General features: G+C 35.5%; 1 protein-coding gene across 1 annotated transcript in view; it reads left to right on the top strand.

Moving 5' to 3' along the window:
- The window catches only part of LOC107097480 (A disintegrin and metalloproteinase with thrombospondin motifs 7-like), a 128,944-nt gene that overhangs the window by 10,656 nt on the left and 91,453 nt on the right, over positions 1 to 26,835 (top strand). Inside the window, 4 exon segments of the mRNA XM_015394630.1 lie at positions 1,631 to 1,714; positions 4,585 to 4,709; positions 9,883 to 10,032; positions 16,773 to 16,916. Coding sequence (XP_015250116.1) covers positions 1,631 to 1,714; positions 4,585 to 4,709; positions 9,883 to 10,032; positions 16,773 to 16,916 — 503 coding nt within the window.

The following is a 26,835-nucleotide window of genomic DNA, read 5'->3' as shown; positions in this document are numbered from 1 at the left end:
TTTTTTTCATTTATTTCTCATCTTTAACTCCCCTTCGTGTGGTATTTTTCAGTTTTAGAAAAGCAATAATTGGCTTTTGCAAATAAAACATTCAAGCCATGTTAGGGATTCTGAATGTTCCTTTTATTTACAGGGCTTAAAGTCAAATTGATTATTAAAATAACCCTTTGAATAAAATTTTAAACCATGGATATAATAAAGTTTGGACTTTCAGTGTTAATGAAAATGGGGTGAAATAAATGCACTGGGGTGGTTTGGCATAAGGAGGAAAAAATAGGCTCACAGTTCTTTACCATTGTGTATTTGCAACCATTCACTTTGCTCCATCGTTCAGGCAACCATAAAACCTGTATGACACAATATGGAAACACATTAAGGGTTTGTGAAAAGCATTTCTTGAGTTAAATTGGTGTATTGTATAAATTTACGAAATCTGAAAGCCATAATATGGGTATTTATATACTGTACATGGCACAATTACTCTGTATTAAAGAAAGAAAATCTGTCTATCCCAGCTGTATTATACTGGCTGTTTAATTTCAGACAATATTTGAATGGTACAAAATGATACATGGACTGCTAACAGGCCGGGGTCCAATGTTAGAGATCACTGCTTTACTTATTATATTATATTTCTTAATGATGCAGTTTTGGATGTTGTTTATGAAACATTGAAACGCTTCTTGCTTTAAACTACTGTACGAAACTAGAATTCACTGAAAACTAAATAAGATGTTTCCTTTATCTGCATTTAAAAAACACCTGAGATATCAAAGACAAACATCCTCTCCAGAAATGAGTGGTTTTGTGTAGAGCGATCAGCAGTTTTTCTACAGCCATATTTTTTTCGTTGTTGATGCTGATGCTCTTATTATTTTATCTCTAGTTTCTCAGCATTCCAAATGCATCTCCTTTCTTCTCTGGATGGCCTCAATTTACCTCCCGCAGCCTCTGAAACTGCTTTCTGAAATATCGCATGCTATCCTCAAATCAAGACATGCCACAATCAAAGCTGAAGGCTGAGAGATGCACTTTCTGTTTGACAGCACTTTGTAGCTAATGCTTTAAAGTGGAAAATGACAAACTTCTGTGCATATCACCTCATTCTGAAGTCAGGAATCCTTTTGTTTAGGATCACAGATTTCATGGCTTTCTTTAGCATCTATTATGAACTGACTAAAATATTATGCATAACATTAATTAATGTGTTGAGAAATAAATAACCTAAATTATGTAAAATCTCTGCTGTTATCACATATCATTTCTCAAAGAAATATATTTCTTGGAAGTTTAAAGTTTAAATATTATTGATAGTGTCTGATCTGTCATAAAAGTCCTCTCATAGTAAAAGCATGTGTGCCACGGAAGAGCTAATAATTGATATTGAGTGAACTATCTCAATAATGCAGTGCCCCCTAATCAGAGCATTCCAGTGGGAAGTCCTGTCTGTCTTTTAACTTTGTGATTCTCCTTCACTGCTCTGTTCTACATGCCGAAGGCAGTGCGTCTTTAGGGTTTACTTTCATAGAAAAGGCATACAACCTTCTGCAGGATAAAACAGGGTTTGGTGACTGGATATTTTTGCAAGAGTCATGCTTGAAATAAATTCTTTTTTTTTTTTTTTATTTAGGTGGCGGGTATCTTTAGAGATGCCAGTATCGGGAATGCAATCAACATTGTGATTGTTCGGCTCATCCTTCTGGAGCAGGATGAGGTAGGTCAAAGTCAAGTCAAAGTCTCTTTTTCCTCTCTGTTTATTTTTTGATGAAGGGGACACACTGCACAGAGGAAATGCAGCATCACACAGTTATTATAATACATAAATTAACTGATAAAACAATTATGAGGAAAGCCAGAGTTGCACCTTCATAAGGCAATGTTGATATATAATGCACAAAGGTTCATTTTTTTTGCACCACACTGATTAGAATGTCAGTTTATTAAAAGCAATTACTGAAAGTCATGTTCTAGAATCGTCAAGTTAAATTTACTTTATTTTTACCCTCATTCTTTACTTGTTAAAAAACCTAAAATAGAAACCAAGACTGACTTTTTCCACAACACTTTAAAAATCAAATTTTTTATGTTAGGTCATTGAAAGCCTCCATTTTATGACTACCCCACAATATCTATATCAGCTCTACATATAAGCATATAAATACTCCATTGTGAAAAACACTGTTGTGTTCATTTATTCACTGAAAGGCTTTCCAAACTCACTAGTCCCTGTGTAAAACTGTAAGTGCTCCCAGTAGGGCTGGGTAATTATTTGCAATTGCAGTATGATCGCAGTTTTACAACACAATTTTCAAAATCACAGAGGCACTTTATTTATGTTCACATTGCGTTTAAAAGGAATAAGACATTTATTCTCTCATTCCAGCCCCTCCACTGGCAGTAGTAGGCTTTAGTAGCTTTTCCACCACAGAAGGGAAACAAGTGTTGCAGCAGGTGAACCATAGACATACATAAAGAGAGTTGCCCTCTCCACTCAGTATAGGCAGGGTCAATAAAGTATCAACACATTTAATCTAGAGAAACTGTCTGAAAACTAAACTCTTCACACTTTTTGTGCAAACCTTTTAAATCCAACTCTCAGTGCTACATTTATGATTCAGAGCAACAATATTCTTAATGAGGGCAATGGCAAGTATATTACTCTGATGTGCTATATATGTTTTTGGCAAAAAAACTATTCATTTTATTTAATTAATTTGTTATCATCTATTTATACATATTTATATCTATATATGCATACATTAAATCCTACAGATATATTGTACATACTGTAAGAATATATTATAAAATAATTAATCAACATTGAAGCTATACATACATACACATTTTTTATCATCTAGTGTCTGTCAGGACACATTCGCACAAACCCATATTTACACACATACAAAGTTCCTCATATATGAGCTAAAACTTTTAAAATAGGAATGTTTTGGTGATTTAAAAAAAAAAATGTTCTTCTTTTTGCTGCATTTAATGTTATCTAGTTCTCAATACCTGATATGAATAGTCAATCTGAACAAAAGCATCCAGCACGGTGCTGAGGCATCTTCTGCTGTTTTGGTTTTTAGCCAAGTTGGAGGTCCACCCCAAGATGGCGGCAATATGTTATGCGCCCCAGCACCCAATGCGATTTCTATTTTATGTCTATGGTGCACACATTGATGCATGCAAGTAGAAGTCAGTGTTTTTTCGACCAACAAGCAAGTTTAAAGATTATGTAAACAATGAAACCCTGGAGTGAAACATCCACATGCAAATCTTTAGTGCCTAGGAAATTCTAAATAAAATCACAATCAAAAGTTTGGTTGAAAAGCTAAATATGTTCACCAAAATTGTGGAGAATCATCATAATGTTGTTTTTTTTTTTATTTCTTCTTTGGTTTGTTTGTGTTATCATTTTATTTTATTTTTTGCAGAGATTGTATCATTGGATGTGTGTATTTAGTGGAATTATTAACCCCTAATTAAAAATTAATGTATTTAAATTTGATTTGGTTTTTTTTTGTTTAGACCTGAAACTCACCTGTTATGTAGATTAAATGCAAACACAGTGAAATACTTAAAGTGTTCAATTCTGTTAATTGTGACGATTTTTCATTATGATAAATAAAAGCACAGAATTCTGCTTCTCAAAGAATTAAAATATTTGTTAATGTCACCCTTAAGCTACCTTTTGCCTTATTTTGATTCATCTTAATCAAATGAGGTGCACCTGCATATGAACCTTTCCATTTTGACTCAATCAGCCTTATTAACTAAAGTATAAAATAAAAAAATTCTTGAATCTAGTATTTCTGGATGCAGAATTGTTTTGCCTCCAGCACATCAATTTTTATTTTTTATTTTTGCAGCTGAGAATAAATGTCCTCATCTGGGAGTTGTGTTTATCACATCTAGTCTAATTTTTCCTTCGCCTTTTCTTTCCTGTGTTTTTGTGGAAGTTTAAAAAGAACCCAGCACATCACAGCCATTTATTTGAGGGGAGAAATAAACCTGTTTATGCTCCTTATTTGCATTGTGCCCAATGCTCTGAAAATAAAGTGGTTTAATGAAATATTTATGCACAACTAGCATCTGCACAGCACTTTTCTAAGATATGGTAATTAGAGACTTTCTGCGCCTCACACATTTGAGATTAAAGTCTAAATTAAAAGGACTTGGATAAACATTTTTCATTGCAGATAAAATGTTCTGCTGCTTAGTATGGCTTAATTTACCGTGAGCATCATTTTGGACTTTTCTGTAGGGTAAGCATGTGCAATAAAACCGTGTTCCTAATGATTCACACTGGGTCTATTTAGGTTCAGTCATTTATTCTTTTTACACTGTTTGCAACATTTAACAGTTTAACATAAGTGAAAACAGTTTCTCCACTGACCTTTGCCATGATGCATAATTAAAATGCATTTCAAATTAACAATAGAACTGAAGTTATAATCTTGCTGAATCCAAATGGTTTTTGGAACCCTTTCACTGTATTTTTGCTGCTTTCGTATCACCTCCTATTTCATACATTTACCCTTTGTTCTGTTTCTTGTGTATTTATTTGGGAAACACGTCTGCCAGGATGACCTAAAGATTACACACCATGCTGACAACAGCCTGAGCAGCTTCTGTAAATGGCAGAAGAAACTCAACATGAAAGGAGACGAGCACCCGCTGCACCATGATGTGGCTGTTCTACTCACCAGGTAAATAAGTTCCCAACCGGAAAAACTGAAACCGTAACAGAACCACACCGTGAAGGTGGCTACAAAGACTTTGCAGCAAAGGGATGTCTTGTTACGTGACTGAGCAGTTTATAAATAGTAGTTCATTTAGAAAAGTTTTTTTTCTTCTGCTATAAATTTACCATTACCACTAGCTGTCATTCTTATTTCTTTATATATTGTTTTTATATTTTAAAATGCAGTGTCTATCTGTACATGGTCCTTCTTGCTTTTCATTCTCCCCTGTCGTAAATTCATATTTTCTGTTCTATTCTAGATAATAAACTAGCTTGGGACTCGTTTTTGTGACTTACTGTGCCTTACACAAGTATTTATTTCTCTTGAAGCTTTATAATAAGTGAAATTGAAACCTCAAACCAAATTTTTTGGCGAGTATTTTGTGTGATAGATGCTGATAAATCAGTAAACAATTTTGAAATATAGGGAAGAAAAACAAATGTCCCCTTTTGAAAACAACATAAAAAAGAGTGGGCATATGTGTTCAAAAAAGATCTCTTTTCGGAGAGATCTTTTTTCAGGTAAATACAGCAGCAGATCTTTAGGCACCGATACCACCAACACTGCTGGATTAGAGGTACCTAGAGGGTCCTTTTTCTTTGCCAAACAGATGAAGCTCAGCCAGGTTAGATGGAGAAAGTCTTTAAATAATGCATAAATATGCATAAATATATTAGATTTATTGATTTGTATAGTTGACTGATTGTTTAGCTTTGTTATCCTACTGGAAGGTGATCATCTGCCATAGTCTCATCTCCTCTCTAGTCTGTCATAGATTTTCTTCTAGTGCCATATTGTCTTTAATTCTTTCTCACATAAACACTTTTCTGTGGGTAAAGCAAATGAAACATAGATTTGATATACTTGTTATTCTATGGGTGTCATTACAGAAAAAAACAAATTAATAGAAAACGAAAGTTCAGAGTTTTAACATAATGATATGTATTCTTCATATCTAGAAGTTGTTCGAACACATTAATCTTTTAAAAATCTTTTATCAGGTAATTAAATACTCATAAAAGCTGTGTGTAAACAAAAATATCAATCTTTTTTGCTTCTGTTTGTGTTAGGGTCGTCGGAGACATTATTCTGCTTGTTTCTGGATAAAATCAGGTCTATGTTTTCATATATAGGTCATCAGAGAGTTTGACATGCTTCTTATACCAGACGGATGTTTTTGTTATTAATTATTTATGATCCGTAAAGTATTATTATTTTGGGAGTCTGAACCTAAAATGATGTCCTAGTTAAAAAAAAAAATTATGTTTGAAATGGTAAATGTAAACTTGTTCTACACTTGACCCAAGCAAATGAAACATAGATTTGATATCCTTGTTATTTTATTTTCAATGGTTCATTTTCATAGCAGACACGACGCATTTTTGTTATTATTAATCACGGTTCCTTAGTTCTTTGCAACTTTAGAGGGAAAAAAAACATAATGGAATCCTGAGTTTGCATGAAAATAAGGAACAAAACAAATTGCCTTCTCTCTTCTTTTAGAGTAGGCCTACATGATTGCCATATTAGATGTTTATCACATTCTCAAAATCAGTCAATTGAGGGAGATAGAATTGGATAACAAAACATGGTACATTGCATGCTTTTCTAAATGTCACCTATAAAAAGGGACCTTTGAAATAATTTTACTCTCAAAGCAATTTGGTGCTGTAATTGTGTGTGATAAAAGTTTGTCATGCATGTTTCTTTAAAAAAACAGGGACAAAAATTTGAATATTTTTTTGTATTAGTTTGCTGCTGTCTCTGGCTTTTTAACATTGAAATATGCTCCAATAACTCCAAAACTTACATGTAAACTGGAACCACATTATGGTGGAGAAAATAAGGTTTTTCACATTTCTTTTTATTTTTTTCTGCCTAAACTAAAGGGAAGAAAAAACAAATATCAGCCAGACTTAAAGAATCAGAAGGCTCATTAATTGTTCATAGAACAGCCAATCTCTGCTGTATGATTGCCTAACATGGTGCTACTGAGATATCCCCAGTAATTAAGTTCTGTATTGACTACTGCAGAATGTACAAGAGTACAAAGTCAGACTTTCAAGTTAGAAAATATAATGAAGTGTTAGAGTTTCTTTTGAAACGTATAGATTCTATAATAAAGGAAGAAATTGTAAAATAAAAAAAATCCCATGTTTGGTTTGGCCTCTTCTTGATGGGAGGTCTTTAAAGATGAAGACTTTCATTTAAAATTGATTATGTTTGAAACGCTGCCAAAATATTTCATACAGTTCAAGTGACCAGAAATTTCATATTTGTGGATGTTTGACAGCTCCTTTTTCAGAAATATTAGGACTGCTCTATATTGTTCAGTTTTAAGAATTTTACCATATGTACACATAGCCCATTCATATTCAATTGCTTTGAAGCTTCTTTCCATATACTGTAGTTATTTTATTCTTTGTTTTTTTTTCAACACATGTTTGGAATCATCTTTTTGGCAAACTCTTGGCCACTATTTTGCTGGTAATTATGAGTTGTTTCAGAATTCTGGGTTTGATTGAACTTTCTATAAAGCAGCAAGTCCACATGCAAAGAAACCAACTCAAGGCGTAATATTACCACCACTATATAAGATACCAGTTAGTGTTTTTTGGTTTGGCCTAAATTTGACTTTTAAAAACTTTCTTCTTGTCAATGTTGTTCATCCCTGGTCTCATCTGTCCATAGAATGTGACTATAGATTGTCCTCTAGAATCGTTTCAACCCATGCTGGTGCCAGACTGCCTTCAGTGTACTCATATTCCGGTGTTCTGTCAGATGAGCGTACCCCATCAGACCAGCATACCCATAGTCATGACGAATGCACAAGATGTCAGATTTGTGTTTATCCCTTTAGTTTTGTACGAAAAATAGACTTTATACTGCCTCAATGGGCGTGTATTCCTTAAGCAATGTAAAAAAAAAAATAATAAATTTAACGTGAGATCGCCATATGCTTAAAAAAACACCAAAAATAAGTAATTAAATTGTTTTTTTAAGATCACTAAAGGGATGAACTAAAGGGATAAACTAAAGGGATAAATGGGTATTGACTCTGGTTATGCCGGTCTGACCGCGTATGCTCATCTGAAAGGACACCTTCAGTTTCTAGTTAAGCCTTGCAAATTCATCAATGGTGGTACTAAAAACCATGCAGTTGACAGAATTTATAGAGGATTTAGCGAGATGCAAAGGTGTAGTTATAGTCCTATTCTTAAACCAAAGCACTCAGGTTGAGTTTATTTGTTAAAAATAGACAATGTATATTAATAAATTGACTTGTACATCAAATATGCCTGATCATACCCTAATCTGGCTTTGTCGCCGTGGATATTTTTAAACAGATCTCTGACTTTGGCCTGGCTGGTGAACAAGTTCATATCCATCCATTCTTTGCTTCCACCAGTCCAATAATGAAACACCACTGGGATTCAGAACTGGGGGCCAGTTCCTCCTGATTATGCCTCCCTGAGTGTCGCCTTCGTTTCCCACATGGCCATTAAAGTCCCCAATGAAAATGATGAAATCCCAGAAAGGAATCCCTGCACTCCATGCAGGGATTCTAGGAAGGCCTGGTACTTTGTACAGCCACTCTGCCCCTAAGTCTAGATGAATGTTAGAGCCCTCTCATCCACTGCAGTGAGTCCAACAAGAGACTGCTGAGCTGTGGGTGAAAATCAGACCAGCCCCACCCCCTGCCTCTCCCCGCATGCCACCCTAGAGCAAAGAGTTCAAGGAAACCTTATTGTCCCCATAGGGCCATTTGTTTTACAGCCTGCAGTAGTGTGCAAACAACTATACTAAAATAGGTTAATCACTTGTTCAGGAGAGAAATAGCTCCAGGGACAAATTAATATTTAAGTCTGTTACTCCCACATTTTAGCAGTACATACCTACCCAGCAGACAAACTATTTTAACATAGCTTCTTGGTTGGATATGGGTTTCAATGTTGGACAAGTAAAAGCCAACATTGATCATCGATTAAACATAAAGTGTTTAACATCAATCTGATGTTTTCATTTAGTTGGTTTGAAGTAGTGTTGGCTTGTAACCAATACTCAATGTCTCTTCAACATTGAGTGCTAATGTTCAATTAAGGATTTATTGTTAATCCAACTTTCATTTTTACACCATAAGCTAATGGAAAGCCAACATTGGTGTATAACTTTGTTTCAAGATTAAATTGATGGCAATTGCCTGCTGTGTGGTAAACAGGTAGAAGCAGGAAGTGACCAGGGCTGGTTCTGATTCCCAAGGATGAAGCAGGCCTTGCCAAGAGATCTGAGCTTGAACGGGGATTGATGTCAGCTAGTTGAATATCTAGTCGAGCCTCTTTAAGGAAGCTGGGTTCCATTGCCCAGGCTGCATGGACGTGAGCCAGACTATTTCAAGCCAGTGTAGCTCTACCTCCCACAGATGCTGAAAATTTCCAAATGCAGCAAGACTGATTACACACTTGTGTAAATGTTCTTGCTCCTTATTTCATAACATTGGAAACCATTTGACATGATGTTAGAATTGATGACAAAATAATTCATTTTAGAGAGCAGACATTTAGAAGGAGAGGTTGCCTAATGTGTAAGAGGGAAACAAAATGTCAAAATTGGCATCTAGGTATAAAGCATGACAATTGCTTGCTTTTAACTCGGAGGTGGCAGATTCTTGAATTTAAAAAGTTTTGGGGTTTGTAGAAAGATCAGAAGTTTGAAAAAAAAAAAATATATATATATATATATATATATCTTGCCAGTTTGCCATGTTGCCTCTCTCACTCCTTTGCTTTTGATGTGCTTCTTTCATCTGCTTCTTAAGAGGATACCATTAATGCAGTTTTTTTTTTCAGGAGATCCCATCATCCAGATATTCATCATGGCCCCCTGCCATGTTTCAATTGTTTAATCCACTAAATATTTCCATGCGGCACCCTTCACAGACTGAGACATTGCACTTGCAAACACACACAAAAAAATGCAGCCACTGTATAATTATTTTTTCTGATTTTAAATTATGTTGTAATTATCTAAAACCTAAATTACAAAAAAAATGTCCCTTAGCATGTTGTCTCTAGATTAATAGATAATCTCATTTGATGGATGAGGAGGAATTTCACTAACACTGCTCTGCTTCTCAAAGGAAGGACATATGTGCAGCTTTCAACATGCCATGTGAGACTCTGGGACTGTCTCATGTGGCGGGAATGTGCCAACCTCATCGCAGCTGCAGCATTAGTGAAGACACGGGCCTCCCCATGGCCTTCACAGTGGCACACGAGCTGGGGCACAAGTAAGGCTTTGTTTCATTTTTAGTATGTGCTAAATCATTCCTGTTACTATCATTTTATTTCCCACCAAACAAGTCATGGTCGCCATATGAGGTGATCTAGACAGCTCATTGGGCCAAAGTATTGGAATCACTTTGATCTGCTGTTTTTACTACTCTTCTGGCATTTACATTTATTTCAGATCAAAACAGAAATTCAGCACCTTGGAAAATTAACCCTGCCTTCATTAATGGGGAAAAACTCTATTGCTAAGTGTGGATGCTTAGGAAATTGCCGTCTTGCTTTGTCCACATCCGCCATGATTAGGATAATAGGATTGTTTTTACATTTCCAATTAACCTTGCTGTGACACCCAATTTCCTCTTAAACTGAGCTCATTCCTTTGTTGTGAGCTTGCTTTTTTCAACCAAATGTATTACACTTATTTTTATTGATTGTTTGTTCCTTCCTCTTGTTGCTTTATTAGACTTTATTTGACATTAAAGTAGATTGGAGTTTTCCTCCTGTTTTCTTTTTTATTTCTATTCCTTTGGCAACTAAAAGAAGATTTAGCCTTAAAAAACATGTCTCAAGGAGAAAAAGAACTGATAGTACAACAGCATTATTCATAGTTATATATGACAGATTTTATTATGTATGCATTCATGCATGTATGCATTTTCTTAAACTTTCTTGTTCTGCAGGTGTGTCACTGCATCTGGAGAATGCATTAGGAAAATTGGGATTGATAGAATAGCATTTTCTATGCATTAATGTATACATAGAAAATGCATGCATGTATACATAAAGGGAAAAACAAAAACTAGACTACATGTACTAAGCAACGTAAAGATTATCAAGGACCCAACTGTCTGCTTAATTTATTGCTTTTTATTCAGTGTAATTCAGTATTTGGAATATTAATGAAATATCATACCCACTGAACTTTTCAAGTCAGTCCTTACTGATTTTCACAATAGTAAAATAACTTAATAACAAATGTAGTCTGCAAATCTTTTATCTGCTGTTATGTGTCATTATTTATCCAGTATTATAACCCCCACCCATATATAAATATAATTAATATACTAACATTCCTGTATAATCTGTATATAGTTCATATTTATTTATTTTATAGCTTCTTACAATTACTCTCCGTATATTTATACCATTTTTACATGCATAGTCTCTGTGCACATGTAAATAAATATAACACTTCTGGATAGATGTAATGTATTGTAATGACAATAAAGTTGAATTCTATCCTAATAAACCAGACTAAATGTGAGATTAAATGTGTAATTTAGTCTAGCCCCGATGAATGTGACATCAGAAGATTGTTGATAACAACAACCCGTTGTTTTTCAAACCATGTCTGTGGCTATTGGCCAACTCTCTGACCAATGAGCACAACTGACTGTGACGTAGTAAGCGCAACATAAAGCTGGTAGGGGAGTGTAAACAAACAGCCTGTCGGTAAAACATCCTTCTTAAAAATGAATGAGCGTAGAGCCTCTTCCTGATCATGTTTCAACGAAAACCCCAAGTCTAATCCCTTCAAAACTGATTCTAAAGCTGAGTCAAATGAGAACTGTTTGATAGTTGTTGCCATCTTCCTTGTGCTTTCTCCAGCGCCGCACAGCTTTGTCGTCAAGCCACAAACCCCCGCCTGCTTTGCATCAATAAAATTCAAAAGACATCTCTGCATTGTGATTGGCCTGCCAGTTGATCAAGGCTAGACCACTCACAGGCATAAATAATTTGGGCCGCTGGCAGATGGGGCTAGTTTACTAGGCTAGTTGAATTCTATTCTATTATACTTATCATGAGATGGGTAGAAAACTTAACTGGTTCCACTTGATTATCTCTAGAAATCCTGTTGCCTCTATAAACTTAACTCAAAGTCACCTTCAGTGCTGGACCTTTGATTTTTCATAAAAAAAGCAGCCTTTTCTGTTCTATGTCTGCATAGTTAGTCCTGTAATTTAAAGATATTTGCAACATTTGTTGACAGGTCTTGGACTGGTGGGAGCCCTTTGTGAATACCTCACCTTTCTAAAAGGAGAAAATGTTTTCATTGATCCTTTACTGGGGTCACAGTCTGAGGCTGCAGTTAAGAGTTTGAAATGGTGATAGTACAAGAAGCATTCTCATGAATAAAATAGTGTAGACAAATCTTTATGAACAGAAATTGTCTTTAAATGTTGAATTTGCTTGAATGCCTAATGGTGCAAAGGCTAATAGGGTAGTTGTTTACGACTTCTTTAGAAAAAGTAATACTTATATTATCTAGCTAAAAAGTGGTTTGATTAGAATGGAATTAGGTGTTGTGATTTAACACACAATTCATATTTAGGACACTCCCTGGTTTTCATGGACTAAGCAGTTAAGCACATGGACAAAGGAATAAAAATACATATATATATATACATCCTAATTGTTTATTTTTTCTAAAAGCTTAAACAAAAATGTTTTTTGTTTGATTGTTTCTTTACTTTTTTAACTAAAGAAAATGAGTTTAACCAAACCAAAATTAACTAAGGTTTTCAGACAAAAACTGACCTGCTCATAATGAACACACAACAGAATTTATACACAAAAAAGACTAGCCTACTGCGATAAATAACTTGAGCCAACAGCTTACTTATAAAAAAAACCAACTCATCAGTAAAAACTTATGTATTCATCAAAATCTTTGATTTAGAGCCTTATTGTGTAGTTGTTCCACAATAAGGCTCTCCTACATCCCTGTTGGATTCCTCCATTTCCTGGTGCTTCATCATAAAAAGTCTTCTCCCACAGCCTGTTCTTTACATCTCAGCAACTAAAAAATAAACAATAAAAAATTAAATTAAAAGAAAAGGAAAATAAAAAAATTCACATTGTAAACAACTATACTCATACCCATATACTTTTACCAAATGTGTTTAAAACAACATCATTAAAAGGTTAAACTATATTTAAAAGGACTTGTGTGATAGTATATAAAAAAAAAAATACTAACTCCAAACAAATGGACTGGAGGAACCTTCACACTGGTTAAACTAATAAAAGATAAAGTTTAGTAATAGTACATTTGTTTCACATCACATCATTTTTGATTAAATTTCAATGTAATTGATTATGAAAGCAAAAATTTATCCTTTGAAAAAAAATCAGCAAACTAGTAAATACAATTATAAAGTTGCCACCCATATTATTCATTTATTTGTATTTTCATAGACAGACTTAAGCGAAATTGTAAAGAATGTTAAATATGATAGCAGTTTTCATTAACACCAGGGGTCTGACAGTCTCATATTAGATTATATATTTTAATGCTATCTGCTCAAGTAGACAAATTTTTATCATAAGAGCAAGATAAGAATTTCATAGTAGTTTTTCATCCCGCTAACATGTGGCTGTTAGCATCAGTTGCTGGCGGTGCAGCAATGCATTCATGCATCGTACAGTCAGGAATATCTACTTACAGTAGGTTCAAGGAGCTCATTAAAACCTCTTTAAACCATAAAAAGTAAGGTTATTTAATTTTCCAATCCTAACATTGTCAGTTAGTAGTTTTGATGAAAATACAGGGCATCCTCCAAAAGATGCACTGAGAAAAAAATAAGTGTATTATAACATAATAAACCTTTAAGTGTGCAGCTGTGATATAAGCTGTTTTAGTAGTTCTGTACTTATCGGCACAATGGTATTTGTTTCTATTTATTTGCAACTAACTTGCTGCTAATCTTTGTGACACCATAAAACAGTTTTCGGATTGTTATTTATTTAGTTTGTTACTGTTAGTCCCGTTACTCATCTATCCCATTAGATCAACAGATTTGGAAGGTGTAGTTATGTTCCTGCCATTGTTGTTATGACAATGCTTCATATCATAATATTTTACACTCTGTTTACTGTCTGTCTGTTAAAATCTGTTTGCGTCTTGCATAATCTTATTATATTATATTTCTACAGAAAAAATCCAACTGAGTCCAGTCCTATTTACATTTATTTTGTATTTCTTCCTATTTAATTAATTTATTATTTGTTAGAATTATGAGTCGTATAAAGATAGACAGCATATTTTCTGACTTCAAAAATGAATTCAGATTGAAAAGAACTGGTATTTGAGATATGTTGAAGTCATGTTTGAAGCAATAGGTTCTACTACAAATGTGGTTTTTATAAAGGCAGAAATTGGGGAAAGCTTGCAGAGCTGCTGTGCTATAATATTTAATAAAGTTAATCTTTTTGCATATTTCAGCATCTTATAACGCTACTTGCTTAACTAAATTAACTAAACTGATAAATTGGCAAAAGAAAAAAGTGTTTGTGAGATTACAACTCAAAATTTGCTTTAAAAAATTAAGTGTATTTCCTGGAAAGTTATGGTATCAATGTATCTATATAAACAGTACTCTGATGTTAACATTTTTGTTTAAATAAAAAGCAAAGATACAGTGTGGCATTATTTATTTATGTGAGCAAACCTTTTGGCATTTTAATAAAAATAAAAATCAACATGTCTTTCAGCCTTGCTAAAATAAGACTCCATAGCCCACCCTTCAATTTATGAGGCTGTCTGGTATTTCATGGGATAAAAAAAAAAACATAACCAAACATTAACCTTTGACTCGGTGAACTGTGTGACACCTAGAAAGGTTTTGGCTTTCAAGGTAAAATAAAAGCTGCTACAAACTCCTACTTATTGAATGTAAATTAAGGAGCACAGTAGGGAAAATGCTGAAAATACATTTTAGGAAAGGTTTAAAAAGTACAAAAAAAAAAACAAAAAAAAAAAACATTGGACTTGTTTTCAAAGTTTGAGGAGGTTTTGCTTCCCATTCAGGAAGCTTTCTCAATTCAAAATGTCTGGAGTAGGGTTTCACGGCTTATAAAGTGGTACAAACAAAAGCCTTGTTATGGCTTAGAAAACATGCAAATTAAACCAGAAGAACAGATCCACCCCTTACTGTAGTAATGGGGAGTCGTTGAGGTCGTTGTTGGACTTCAAGACCCAATACTGGCCTATGCCTCTGAAACCAGAGTCATTAGGGTCATTGTTAGCCTGGCTGATCAGGCGAGATGTTTGGTCCCTTGCATAGCGATGGTGGTTGAAATGATCGTGGGAAGGAATCAACTCTATTGCTGCGTAGGTTTTTGAGAGCTGGAACCTGAGACCACCCAATATGTTTAAGGTTGGCTTTTCTCTCTTAACATAAATGGCTTCCTTCATACCCTTCCCCAGATATTTTGACTTGAGAAATCTCCCTGGATGGGAAGCAAAATGTCTTCAAATTTGGAAACTAAGTCCATTGTTTTTTTTGTTGTTTTTTTTTTTTTTAACTTCATTGGAATGACTTTGGCTGTGTTCACATAGCAGCCTGATATGACCCAAATCCGATTTTTTTTTTGCCCAGATACAACCTGGATCTGATCTGTTCATGGCAGTCTGAACAACACAGATCCGATTTTTTTCTTATGCTACCCAGGCCACTCTGCTATGTGGTCCTGAATCCGATACGAATCTGATCTTTTAAAATGCCACCTGAACAGCCAGGTCGATCTTAACGTCATTAATAATCAACAAAGGTCACTATTCTGCATCTTGCTACAAAGAAGTGGGACAAAAAACAACAACCATGGTGGAGGATAATGCGGAGAGCAATCTTTTTTTCTTAATCATCTTGAAAAGATTGAGGTTTTAAGGTTGGGAAAGATTGCTAGATTTGCTCCAGCTCTACCATCCATGTTTACTTCCGTACACAGAGCACGCTTGTTGTGACATAACTGCGTCCTCCACTGTGCATGTGCATTCTGGTTTCACAAAAAAATAAAAATCTGAATTGAGCATTAAGGCTGCAGTGAGAATGTAGCCTATGACCTGGATGACTGAGAATCTTCACCAGCATTTTAGGAAAGGGCTGAAGTTTTGTTCAGCTCAATTTCAGCTCTTTAGTTCTGGTTAAATTTTAAAAAATATTAAGTTTTCCATTCAACACACAAACACTTCTTTATATAGAATGTTCTCTTTCAGCAGCTATTTCGCTCAGGCTAAGTAGTAAACTGTGACTATTGTCAGTTTTAAAGCATGCTCTGTTATAAAAGAAATATTACTTTGCAACCTTAAGTGGTAACTGCTTTTTTCATTTTTGTGAAACAGAAAAGCAAACAAAATTAATTCGCTTTCCCCGTTTAGCAATATACTTCAAAGAGTTTCAAACCCCTTGAAGGTTGAATTTTTAATCGTTATTTTACACGTGCACTATGCTTCAAAAAGTTGTCTGTTACACATACAATTTACACATTTTTATGAGGAGCATCTTAAAAAAAAATTGAGATAGGTAGGAAGTTAGTGGGCTTCTATTCAGTGAAGGACATAAAACATCCACACATGTAATGTGATGGCAGCTTTCTTCTGGAAGCCATAAGATACAGGTGAACTCCTACAAAGTAAATAACAAATAGGTTTGTGTCTACCCCTAGTTTGCCCAGACTTTATTTATTGCAAGCTGTCTGAGTCAGGGCTACTGCCTCTACAGCAAATGAGATGAAAGTTAAATATTGACCTTTAAATCAGAAAAAAAAGATTTTCCTGACAGACATTTCTCTTTTGTTGCCATACTTTGCTTCGTGTGTTTATAATTTGAACTGCTACGTTTGGTCTGTGCTCACAACTCTGAGCATTAAAGTTGTTTCTGATTCTGATAATTGTATTACATGCAATGCCGACTCACATTAATTGGCCCTTTTTGTGGTATTTGCTTTTATGTCACAGCTTTGGGATTCAGCACGATGGCAACGGTAATGACTGTGAACCCATTGGGAAACGACCTTTCGTCATGTCTCCACAGCTCCTGTATGGCACCTTCCTGCCTCGCTGGTCCCGCTGCAGCCGTCAGTATATCACCCGCTTCCTAGAGTAAGTGTTGCTTTATCTGTTTGATTGCATTACTGTCCGACAAATGTTCAAGGTTTTGAGTCCCAAAAAAGTTTTCTCTCTAACCCATGTGGAGTCATACTGGGGTATTTCGGTCACCTGTTGTCAATTTCAGTTATTTCAGGCTTGATGGAACAACATAGATTCTTATATATGATAGGATAGGATGCTTCTTCTCCTTCTTCTTTCAACCGATTCCTTGCAGTTAAAGCCCCTTATCATCCAAATCAACTACTTTTATTGTCTGTATAGTCTTACACTTCCCATTTTCTACTCAATAATATTTACTATTATTTTCATACTATAAGAAAAAAGTGCCAATATCGCTTTTCCACTCTCTTTTTGGCCTTTGACTGAAGGTTTTAATTAAAAAGCAATAAAGTACCACACACAAATGAATGTTGACACTTTTAAAGAAAATGAATAGTAGAGTTTTTATTTCATATATACAGTGAGGAATATAAGTATTTGAACACCCTGCTATTTTGCAAGTTCTCCCACTTGGAAATCATGAAGGGGTCTGAAATTGTCAAGATAGCAGCATTTCTGCTGTGCAAGACATAATCTAAAAAAAAAATCCAGAAATGACAATGTATTATTTTTTAAACTATTTATTTGTATGATGCAGCTGCAAATAAGTATTTGAACACCTGTCTATCACGTAGAATTCTGACCCTCATAGACCTGTTATTGTGTCTTCAAAATGTCAAGATGCATCTGTTGGAAGCCGTATGTCCACCCCATACAATCAGTAAGATTCCAACTACTAACATGGCCAAGACCAAAGAGCTGTCCATAGACACTAGAGACTAAAGTGTACACCTTCACAAGGCTGGAAAGAGCTACTGGGGAATTGCCAAGCAGCTTGGTGAAAAATAATCTACTGTTGGAGTAATCATTAGAAGCTAAACATGACTGAAAATCTCCCCCGGACTGGGGCTCCATGCAAGATCTCACCTCGTGGGGTCTCAATGATCCTAAGAAAGGTTAGAAACAGCCCTGAACTACAAGGGAGGAGCTGGTCTGAGGAGAGCTGGGACCACCGTTTCCAAAGTTACTATTGGTAATATACTAAGACGTCATAGTTTGAAATCATGCATGGTACAGAAGGTTCCCCTGCTTAAACCAGCACATGTTAGGGCCCATCTAAAGTTTTCCAATGACCATTCGGATGATCCAGAGGAGTCATGGGAGAAAGTCATGCGGTCAGATGAGACCAAAATAGAACTTTTTGGTCGTAATTCCACTAACCGTGTTTGGAGGAAGAAGAATGATGAGTACCATCCCAAGAACACCATCCCTACTGTGAAGCATGGGGGTGGTAGCATCATGCTTTGGGGTTGTTTTTCTGCACAGGGGACAGGGCGACTGCACTGTATTAAGGAGAGGATGGCCGGGGCCATGTACCTGGGAACAACCTCCTTCCCTCAGTTAGAGCACTGAAGATGAGTCGAGGCTGGGTCTTCCAACATGACAATGACCCGAAGCACACAGCAAGGATAACCAAGGAGTGTCTCTGTAAGAGTCTGTATCGAGGTTCTAGTGTGGCCTATCCAGTCTCCAGGCCTAAACCCAATAGAGAATCTTATGAGGGAGCTCAAACTCTGTGTTTCTCAGTGACAGCCAAGAAACCTGATGGTCTAGAGAAGATCTGTGTGGAGGAGTGGGCCAAAATCCCTCCTGCAGTGTGTGCAAACCTGGTGAAAAACTACTGGAAGTGGTTGACCTCTGTAATTTAAACAAAGGCTACTGTACCAAATATAAACATTGATTTTCTCAGGTGTTTAAATACTTATTTGCAGCTGTATCATACAAATAAATAGTTAATAAAAATCATACATAGTGATTTCAGGATTATTTTTTTAGATTATGTCTCTGACAGTGGACATGCAGCTACGATGATAATTTCAGACGCCTCAACAATTATTAAGTGGGAGAACTTTCAAAATAGCAGGGTGTTGAGATTCTTATTTTCTTTTCTGTATATATTACAACAAACACAAGAGGTTAAAGCATTCTCCATAAAGACTTAAACATTGTGATCACTTAGGTATTTTTATGCAATGACTGCTGTTGAATGCATATAGGATCTTTTGTTTTGAATGTGTTGGTATAAATCATTTGGAAAATAAACAGATTAAAGCATGTTGAACTCATCTGCAGTTTTTTTTACATTTGCTTAGGAACCATGCCTTTTTGTTGATTTTTCACAAACAAAGGTTTTAATCTCGGAAAAACTTACATTTTGGAGGAATAAAGGAATTATGGGAACTTTTTTTGTGTGATATGTAGAGCTGGTCCTCCTGAAAAATAAGTAATCAAGTTTGCTGTTTGATTCCAGTTTAATTCACTCTATTTTCTACCAAATTTCACTCAGACCATGGAGGTAATCTAATATAGACTAGGCTTTTGACAGTACTAATAAAACCTGTTCAGTTAAGTAAGGTAAGTTGTGCTTTAGAATCTGTGAAGCAATCAAAATTTTTCGGAAGAAAATCAGCTTTAATGTTTTGTTTGTTGAAGTTTTGTGTCCTATCATTAGCACTACAAACACCATAACAAATCAAGGGGTTATTAGTTGTGTAAAAGTTTTTTTTTACAGTAAGATTCAGCAAAGATTGAAGCAAGTCCTACAAACCAGTTTTTCTATCTTCATTCCCAAACTTTCCTTAGAATAAATACCTTTCTCCCAGTTAAACATCAAATATTTTTCTTTAAACTTTTCTAAATCTATTTTTTTTACCCTTGTAGTTAGATAAATATAGTTTAGAGGGTTACCTACATTTGTTACCTTATTTAAGAGGTATATTCATTCCTCCATGTTAAATGTTTTAAAATATATCTGCCTATCATGTAGTTCCAGATGAGGGGTCTCCTTAGTTTTAACACAATATCGTCGAATGAACAAGAAGCAGAAGCATTTCGTTCAAGGCATTTCCAAGTATGCTCTCTGAACGTTCTCCTCTTGTTTATTACAAAACACTGAAATCTTTCTCTGAACCCTTTGGTAAAAATAACATGCTTTGATATTGCTTCATGATTCAACAAGTACATGCCCCTAAAGACAACAGGCAAGTTTAAAAGCTTTGTTATGCACATCACATCCTAAAAGAATCTTGTTGCTGAATGTTTCTGATATCTAAACAGCTTTGACTTATAAACTTCGTGGCTTAAGATTATTTATAATCAAGGCCGACATCCTTCAAAAAAGTGAAGCAGGGATGTCACTCAAGGAGTGTTCAAGGATTTGAATTAGTTTGAGTAAACTGACTGCAAAATTAATTTTATCTAAAGCTCATTGGATAAAGGACAGGAACCTTTACCTGGATGTCGGAAAAGAAATGGCATCTCTTGTCTAGACATTTTGACAAGAGAAGCAATTAAATTTTTTTTCCTTGCAATGTTACCGGAAATTACATTGAGTTCTGCAATTACTGACTCTATCGCATTTTTTTTTAAGCTTAAGACTTTGAAGATGTATTTTCTTTCCTCTTATTTTCTGTGACTAAAATATACTTATCAAAAACATTAACACCACTGGCAATATTGTCACATCGAAAAATAACCCCATCATAAATTCCATTTATATAGTTTATTTATATAGTTCCAATTGACAACACATGTCAGCTCAAGGCACTTTGCAATTCAGCCAGATCATCCAGTCAAATTGATTCAAAGTTTTTTATGTAATGAAAACCAGTTGATTGTATCAACTTATTGACTCAAAGGCAGTCCCTCACACTAAGTGTGCCTGCAGTGACAGTGGACCAGGCTCAGTGTGATTAGCCATCTTCCGAGGCCGATTGGGGTTCAAGGGGACAGAAGCAGAGATACAAAAGGTGGCAACGTCCAGGAAGCAGACAGTCAGGCAGACGAGCTCTGAGCCAGCTGCCATGTCAGAGGATAAAAGAGAGCGTATCAAGCCAGTCACAGTCAGAGAAACAGGACTAGAATGAAAAACAGGCCGATCTCAAGCATTTATATACAAAAAGGTGTTGATGGCAGCAGCACAGCTGATATTTCTCTCCACAATGGTGTCACAGCCAAACACGAACAGATGAGGTGAAGCTACTATAAGAAAAAGCAGAGAGAGCAGAACGTTACAGATTGAATTAATAGATTCTGCACAGTGGGAGAATAGAGATATAATGAAGCAGAATGATGAAAAGGGGTCCCTATATCTTCCAGCATTCTAAGCCTATAGCAGCATAACTATAGAGATAGTACTGGATAACCTGAGCCGCTCAAAGTATAAGGTTTATCAAAAAGGAAAGTTTTAAGCCTACCCTTAAAAGTAGACAGGGTGTCTGCCTCAGGGACTAAAACTGCTAGTTGGTTCCACATGAGAGGAGCCTGATAACTAAAAGATCTGCCTCCCATTCTACTTGTAGAAATTCTAGGAACCACTAGTAAACCTGCAGATTGAGAGCGAAGTACTCGGAAAATAAGGAAAATAAGGAACAATCAGATTTTCAAAAACTTTTACCCCCTTTAAATCAAAATGGATACATTGATTCACCAAGATGTTTGACACAGCTTAAGTGATGTACAATACTGTACACTAAAATAATTGAATAAATGCTATAAACTGATTTCAAAATCCTCTTTATCTAATAATTCAATGACCAATTTTTTTTTGTTTAAACTTAGTCTCTTTGAGTTCAAAGCTGCCATAGCTTACAATAAGTCTGATTAAACTGATTCTAAGTGTGTCAGTCTTAAAACAGAATTCTTCCTATTTGCATCTTTTAGTTAAAGCTGCAAAGTTTGAAAAGAATCAAAACGGCTTTGTTTTCCAAAGAAAACATAAAACATCAATCTCGTATATTCCACTTTAAACCTATGATGTGTCTTGTAATACAAAACTAACTCCCTTTTATGGGAAAGACAAATAATTCTGAACTAAAAAGACACCTAAAGGTCTACATAAGGTTGACATAAAACTTTGTGGAAGAATGTGTCAATGTAAAAATATTCCTCTTAGCTAGGGGATCTACTTAAAAGAGTAAAGGCCAGAATACTCTGGACATTATTTAGTATCTGATCTGACTAAAAAAATGGCTGAGTAAATTTAAGTCTTACTTAAATGCATGGGGCTGGCCAGCCCACACAGTTTTCTCTGCAACTTTGCTTTATTTGTTTAGAGATGCGATCCTGGTCTATTTTCTTTGGACCCACGCAGCAATTTTATGGGAGTGTCTTGAGTCTGACAAGAAAAAATAGATGGTGAAAAATAAAAATAAAAAAATTCTGTGGGGATTATACAGTTAGATATCTGAATTGTAAGGTAAACAAACATGTAGGTTAATATGACGGCACATAGTGCATACTGTACATATCAGACTTTTACAATGAATAAAACATTTCAATCGACAGTGTACTTTACCCAGAGTAGGAGATCAGGAGTACAGCAAACTAATAAAGTGAAACTTCTTCTTTAAACTAGTTAGAGCAGAAAACAAATACTAATGTTTACTATCCTGCATTTTCACGCTGGGTGAATTTCTTGGACAAAGTTTTTCATGAAGCCATGGTGCTGTACAGTAGAGTTGCAGCATGCTTTACGCTGCTGCACCTATGCATTACAGTTGGTGATGTGTGCCTTGGATGCAGCTGTCCAACCATAGAAACCCTCTTTGCTCTCTGTTCTTGAACTAATCTGACTGCAATATCAAGTTTTTAAGTTTGTATGTCACCTCACCCTTAATGGCTGAGTTTCTGTTGTTACCAAACACTTCCAGTTCTGACAGTTGACTGCAGAATATTTAGGAGGGAAGAAACTTCACGGCTGGTTTTGTTGCACAGGGGGCCTCCTATCACAGTTCCACAATGAAATTCACTGAGCTCCTCAGAGCGACCGGTTCTTTAAGAAATGTTTTTAACAACGGTCTGCATGCCTAGGCGCTTGATTTTATAAACCTGTGGCCATGAAAGTGATACGAACACCTGATTTCAATAATTTGGATGGATGAGCAAATTACCTTTGGCAATATGCTATATAATGTATGTTTTTTCAGTAAAAAAGATTGGAAATACTTTTGCAAAATAGAATGGTCAAAAACTGGCAACCCAACTTATGAACTTAAATGCTGATACTGAGGAATGCAGGAAGATTGAGTTAAAAAAAAATTTATCAAAGGCGATTTCAGTTTATCAATTTTTGCAACTAAATTATTACACCTTTGTATTTTCATCTGTATTTCTATGGCTCTGTGGTTTTTAGTTGAATTGGGCCTTGCGTGAGTTACATAGGATCAAGCCAGCCCACAGCAACATACTTGCCACACTTGTCTTGTTTTTACATATTAACAGAAAATAGTGTCACCGAAAAACAAAACAACAAAAAAATTTTCAAATTCACTGATATCACCACAAAGATGCGTGTGTGATGCTATTGTATAATAGGATTTTATTATTTACAGTGACAACTTCAATTCATGCTGCCAGTGCGGTTTAATCTGTAGGTGTCATTTCATCTGAAGTGTAGGAGGTTATACTGAGCTGAGTGCTGATATTATCACACGACTGTCCTGCGCATGAACAGCCGTCCTTTAGTGTCCAAATTCCAGCCTCTGCATTCATAATGGCCGTAAAGGCCAAATTCTTTCACTCACTAGTCCCAGGAACCATATAACCATATAACATTCAATTAAGCTGGTTTTCCTTTAAAAACTTATAACCAATCTGTCTCTATAATTTGATAAAATTTTCTTCATAAAGCGCCTTGAGATCAGGGCTTTACAGTAATTCTTATTCTTATTCTAAGTCCTATTAAATAATAATGATAAAAAAAATTAATTATATATAAATTTTAATATATATTAAAGTCTATGATTCCATCCTTTGTCACTGACTGACTTTTCAGGTTTTATGATTTTTTTTTGTGTTTTTTTTCAAAAGAAATGTTTCTATCTCTATGTTATCGAAGGAGTTTTATAAAATCGGTAAAATTATTGTTTGTTTGGACATTTATCATGGGCATTCATGGCAGTTTTTCATAGGCTTTTATTTTGTTTACATTAATAATAAAATCATTTTGTATCGACTAAAATTAAGGAACATATAATATTAGTTTTGGCCATATCTTCCAGCCCTGCTTGAGATTATGCCTTGTGAGTTTGAGCTACATAAATATACTGAATTTAATTAAATACAAACAGTGAATTACTTAATGCATTGTTGGGAATAATTTAAATTGCACAACATTTTATGCATACAGAGGAGAGTTAATTATTGATGGTCTGTAATTGCCCTCCTATTAATATATACAGCAGTAAATATAATGATTTTTTTTCTTCAGACTAGAAATTACCTTACTTTTAATAACATTTGTTTAACACTTAAAATGCTGTCGTAGGAGAATAATAATTTTGCCATATGGCTAGTTTGGTTTAGAGACATTTTTCCTAAATGAATATGGTTTTTTTTTAGCCCATAAAACCTGGCAGAGGAAGATAACCATTGTCAGATCTTAAAGGAAAGTACACAACATTCTTAAAGATTTTTAAGTCATGGACTGAACAAAAGCAAGCTGTTTATGTTATTTATTTGTGTTTTTTAAACCTGCTGATGCCAAGTATGCATTACATTTAAATTAAATCACACCTTTACCTACCAATTACCTATTGTTCCCTACAGAAGTCTCATCATTCATTTTAGTCCATTAAAATATCTGGAGAGATCAAAAAACTGCCTGTGTACAGTTGTATCCTATCCACCCTCATGTAGCTTTAGAAGCACTGAAAATTCCCCAAAGATTGATATATTTAGCTTTTGGTATCAAATTGAAAAAGACTTCAAGCTTGAATTGCTACCAAACATTGGTATTAAAATAGAAACCTAAGAAATGACATTTGCACAACTATTCAGAGCCTTGGGTTAATATTTGTTGAACATCAGCACAACTTTTGTCACACTGGGACAAAGAGGTATAGTGTGTAGAATTATGAGGATCGGCATTTATTTTATACCATTTAAAAAACGTGCTCTAGCATACTTGAAAGTGGAATAATTCAATTTAGAGAAAGCACACTGGGAATGATTTGCAGATAAACTACAGGAGTATTTCCATAAGGTACACATGGTCTTGGTCTTCTCTGTGTTGGTATAGGTACTGGAGAACACAAGGTAGAGGGGTGCTGTTGGAGAGCTAGTCCCCCTGGAGTAATTCATGCTGGCACATTGGCAGTCATCCATTTTTCCTTTACATAAGAAAACCACACATAAAATGTATTAAGGGATGTTGGGTGATGAGCATTGCAGTAATGGGAGAGCACCATGTACTCCTCCCCTGCTGTGTTTGTGCTCCATCTTTCGCTTCAATTCCAAGATACTTGGTACTTTGGGAGACTTTGTCAGCAAGCACCTCCTCCGCCATAAATCTAAAGTCAATACTTAATTTATTTTCCTAATTTAACTTAATTTTCACTTAAATGTAAGCATCTGTATTCACATCATGTCAAAGTCTTACAGACACGTGTGCAAACATGCATATCCATCTTGCTGGGTTGTTGTTTGTGCTCTCATAGTGAGGAAGAGCCTGCCTGGCATGTTGTTGGCAATGGTAAGAGAACCTTCCTGGTGCCAGGCAGTCTTGCCCCGGTGGACTTCCATTGGTTCTGGTGCATTGGATTCATGCTCTTTGGAAGCAATGTGACCAGGTCGGAGGGGCTTGTTGGTCTGTGTTGTGCCATGAACTATGATATTAATTTTGCAAATTCAGAACCAATGCCTGTGCTGATATTTAACATAATCCTTGGTGTAGGGGATAGAAGTTTGCCTGCTGCTGCAACCCTCCCCCAGCTCACAAACGTCCAAGACACTCTCACAGGAGATGCAGTCCTATCCAGTGTTGTGAATCAATGCATTCAATGAACTGCATTCACTGAATACATTCATATTTTTAGTGAATGGTGAATTGTACAGATCAGTTTTGAAGTAATTAACCTAAAAGAGAGCGACACTCACCATGAGAATAATGAGCGACACGCACAGCTCACGTTCATGTTCAATTGATAATGACACTTTTCAAACTGTGCCAACTGGGACTTAACAAACAGGTCTGTACTAAAGACACAATAGGCCGGTAAGCAACATTATCCGGGTGGGCCCCATATGAAGGAAAACACCCCATCAACCCCTGCCCCCCACCCCCGCAGCCGTAGACAACCGACCCGAAATGTGCCCTATATGTACACACTTCATCATTTCATCATTCTTTACCCTCACTAGACATGGATATACTGCTGTAAATATTCTGCTGCAAAATTAGTCTTATTGGGCTACCTTGAGTTTCACAGCTCCCCTCCTCACCCACGCTCTCTCCATTCATCTCCTGGTTGCAATTTTCACTCACTGTAGCAGCAACGTCTACCTCTCCCTCTTCGGTTCTTCGAAAGAACGTGTTTATTTTGGGATTTTTTTTCTGTTCTTTCAGCAGCTCTTCATTGCTTTTTCTTTTCTGGAATCAGCTTAAGTATCTCTTTTTGGTATCAATTGTCGCTAACACATTGTACGTAACGGTTAGGGTTTTAATCTACGCTCTGAGTTACCCATAATTCCAAGCTGTAGTGTAAGAAATAAAATGCTCAAATACATGTTTTTTTTTAAGACCTTTATTGCGGTTTGAAACATATTAGATGAGTGTATTTTTTACCGACCGTCCAATGAACTATACACAGTTATTAACATAGTAATTAAAAGTATCACTGCCTGCTTTGCTATTGGTGTGGTGTTTAAACGGCTCACAATCATGTTGAAATCTGACATACACTATATTGCCAAAAGTATTTGCTCACCCATCCAAATTATTGGAATCAGGTGTTCCAATCACTTCCATGGCCACAGGTGTATAAATTCAAGCACCTAGGCATGCAGACTGTTTTTACAAACATTTGTGAAA

The sequence above is a fragment of the Cyprinodon variegatus genome, unplaced genomic scaffold, assembly GCF_000732505.1.
Source record: "Cyprinodon variegatus isolate N-32 unplaced genomic scaffold, C_variegatus-1.0 Scaffold701, whole genome shotgun sequence".
NCBI classification, from domain to species: domain Eukaryota; kingdom Metazoa; phylum Chordata; class Actinopteri; order Cyprinodontiformes; family Cyprinodontidae; genus Cyprinodon; species Cyprinodon variegatus.
Note: the sequence above shows the minus strand (reverse complement) of the source record. Positions and strands in the feature narration are given on the sequence as shown.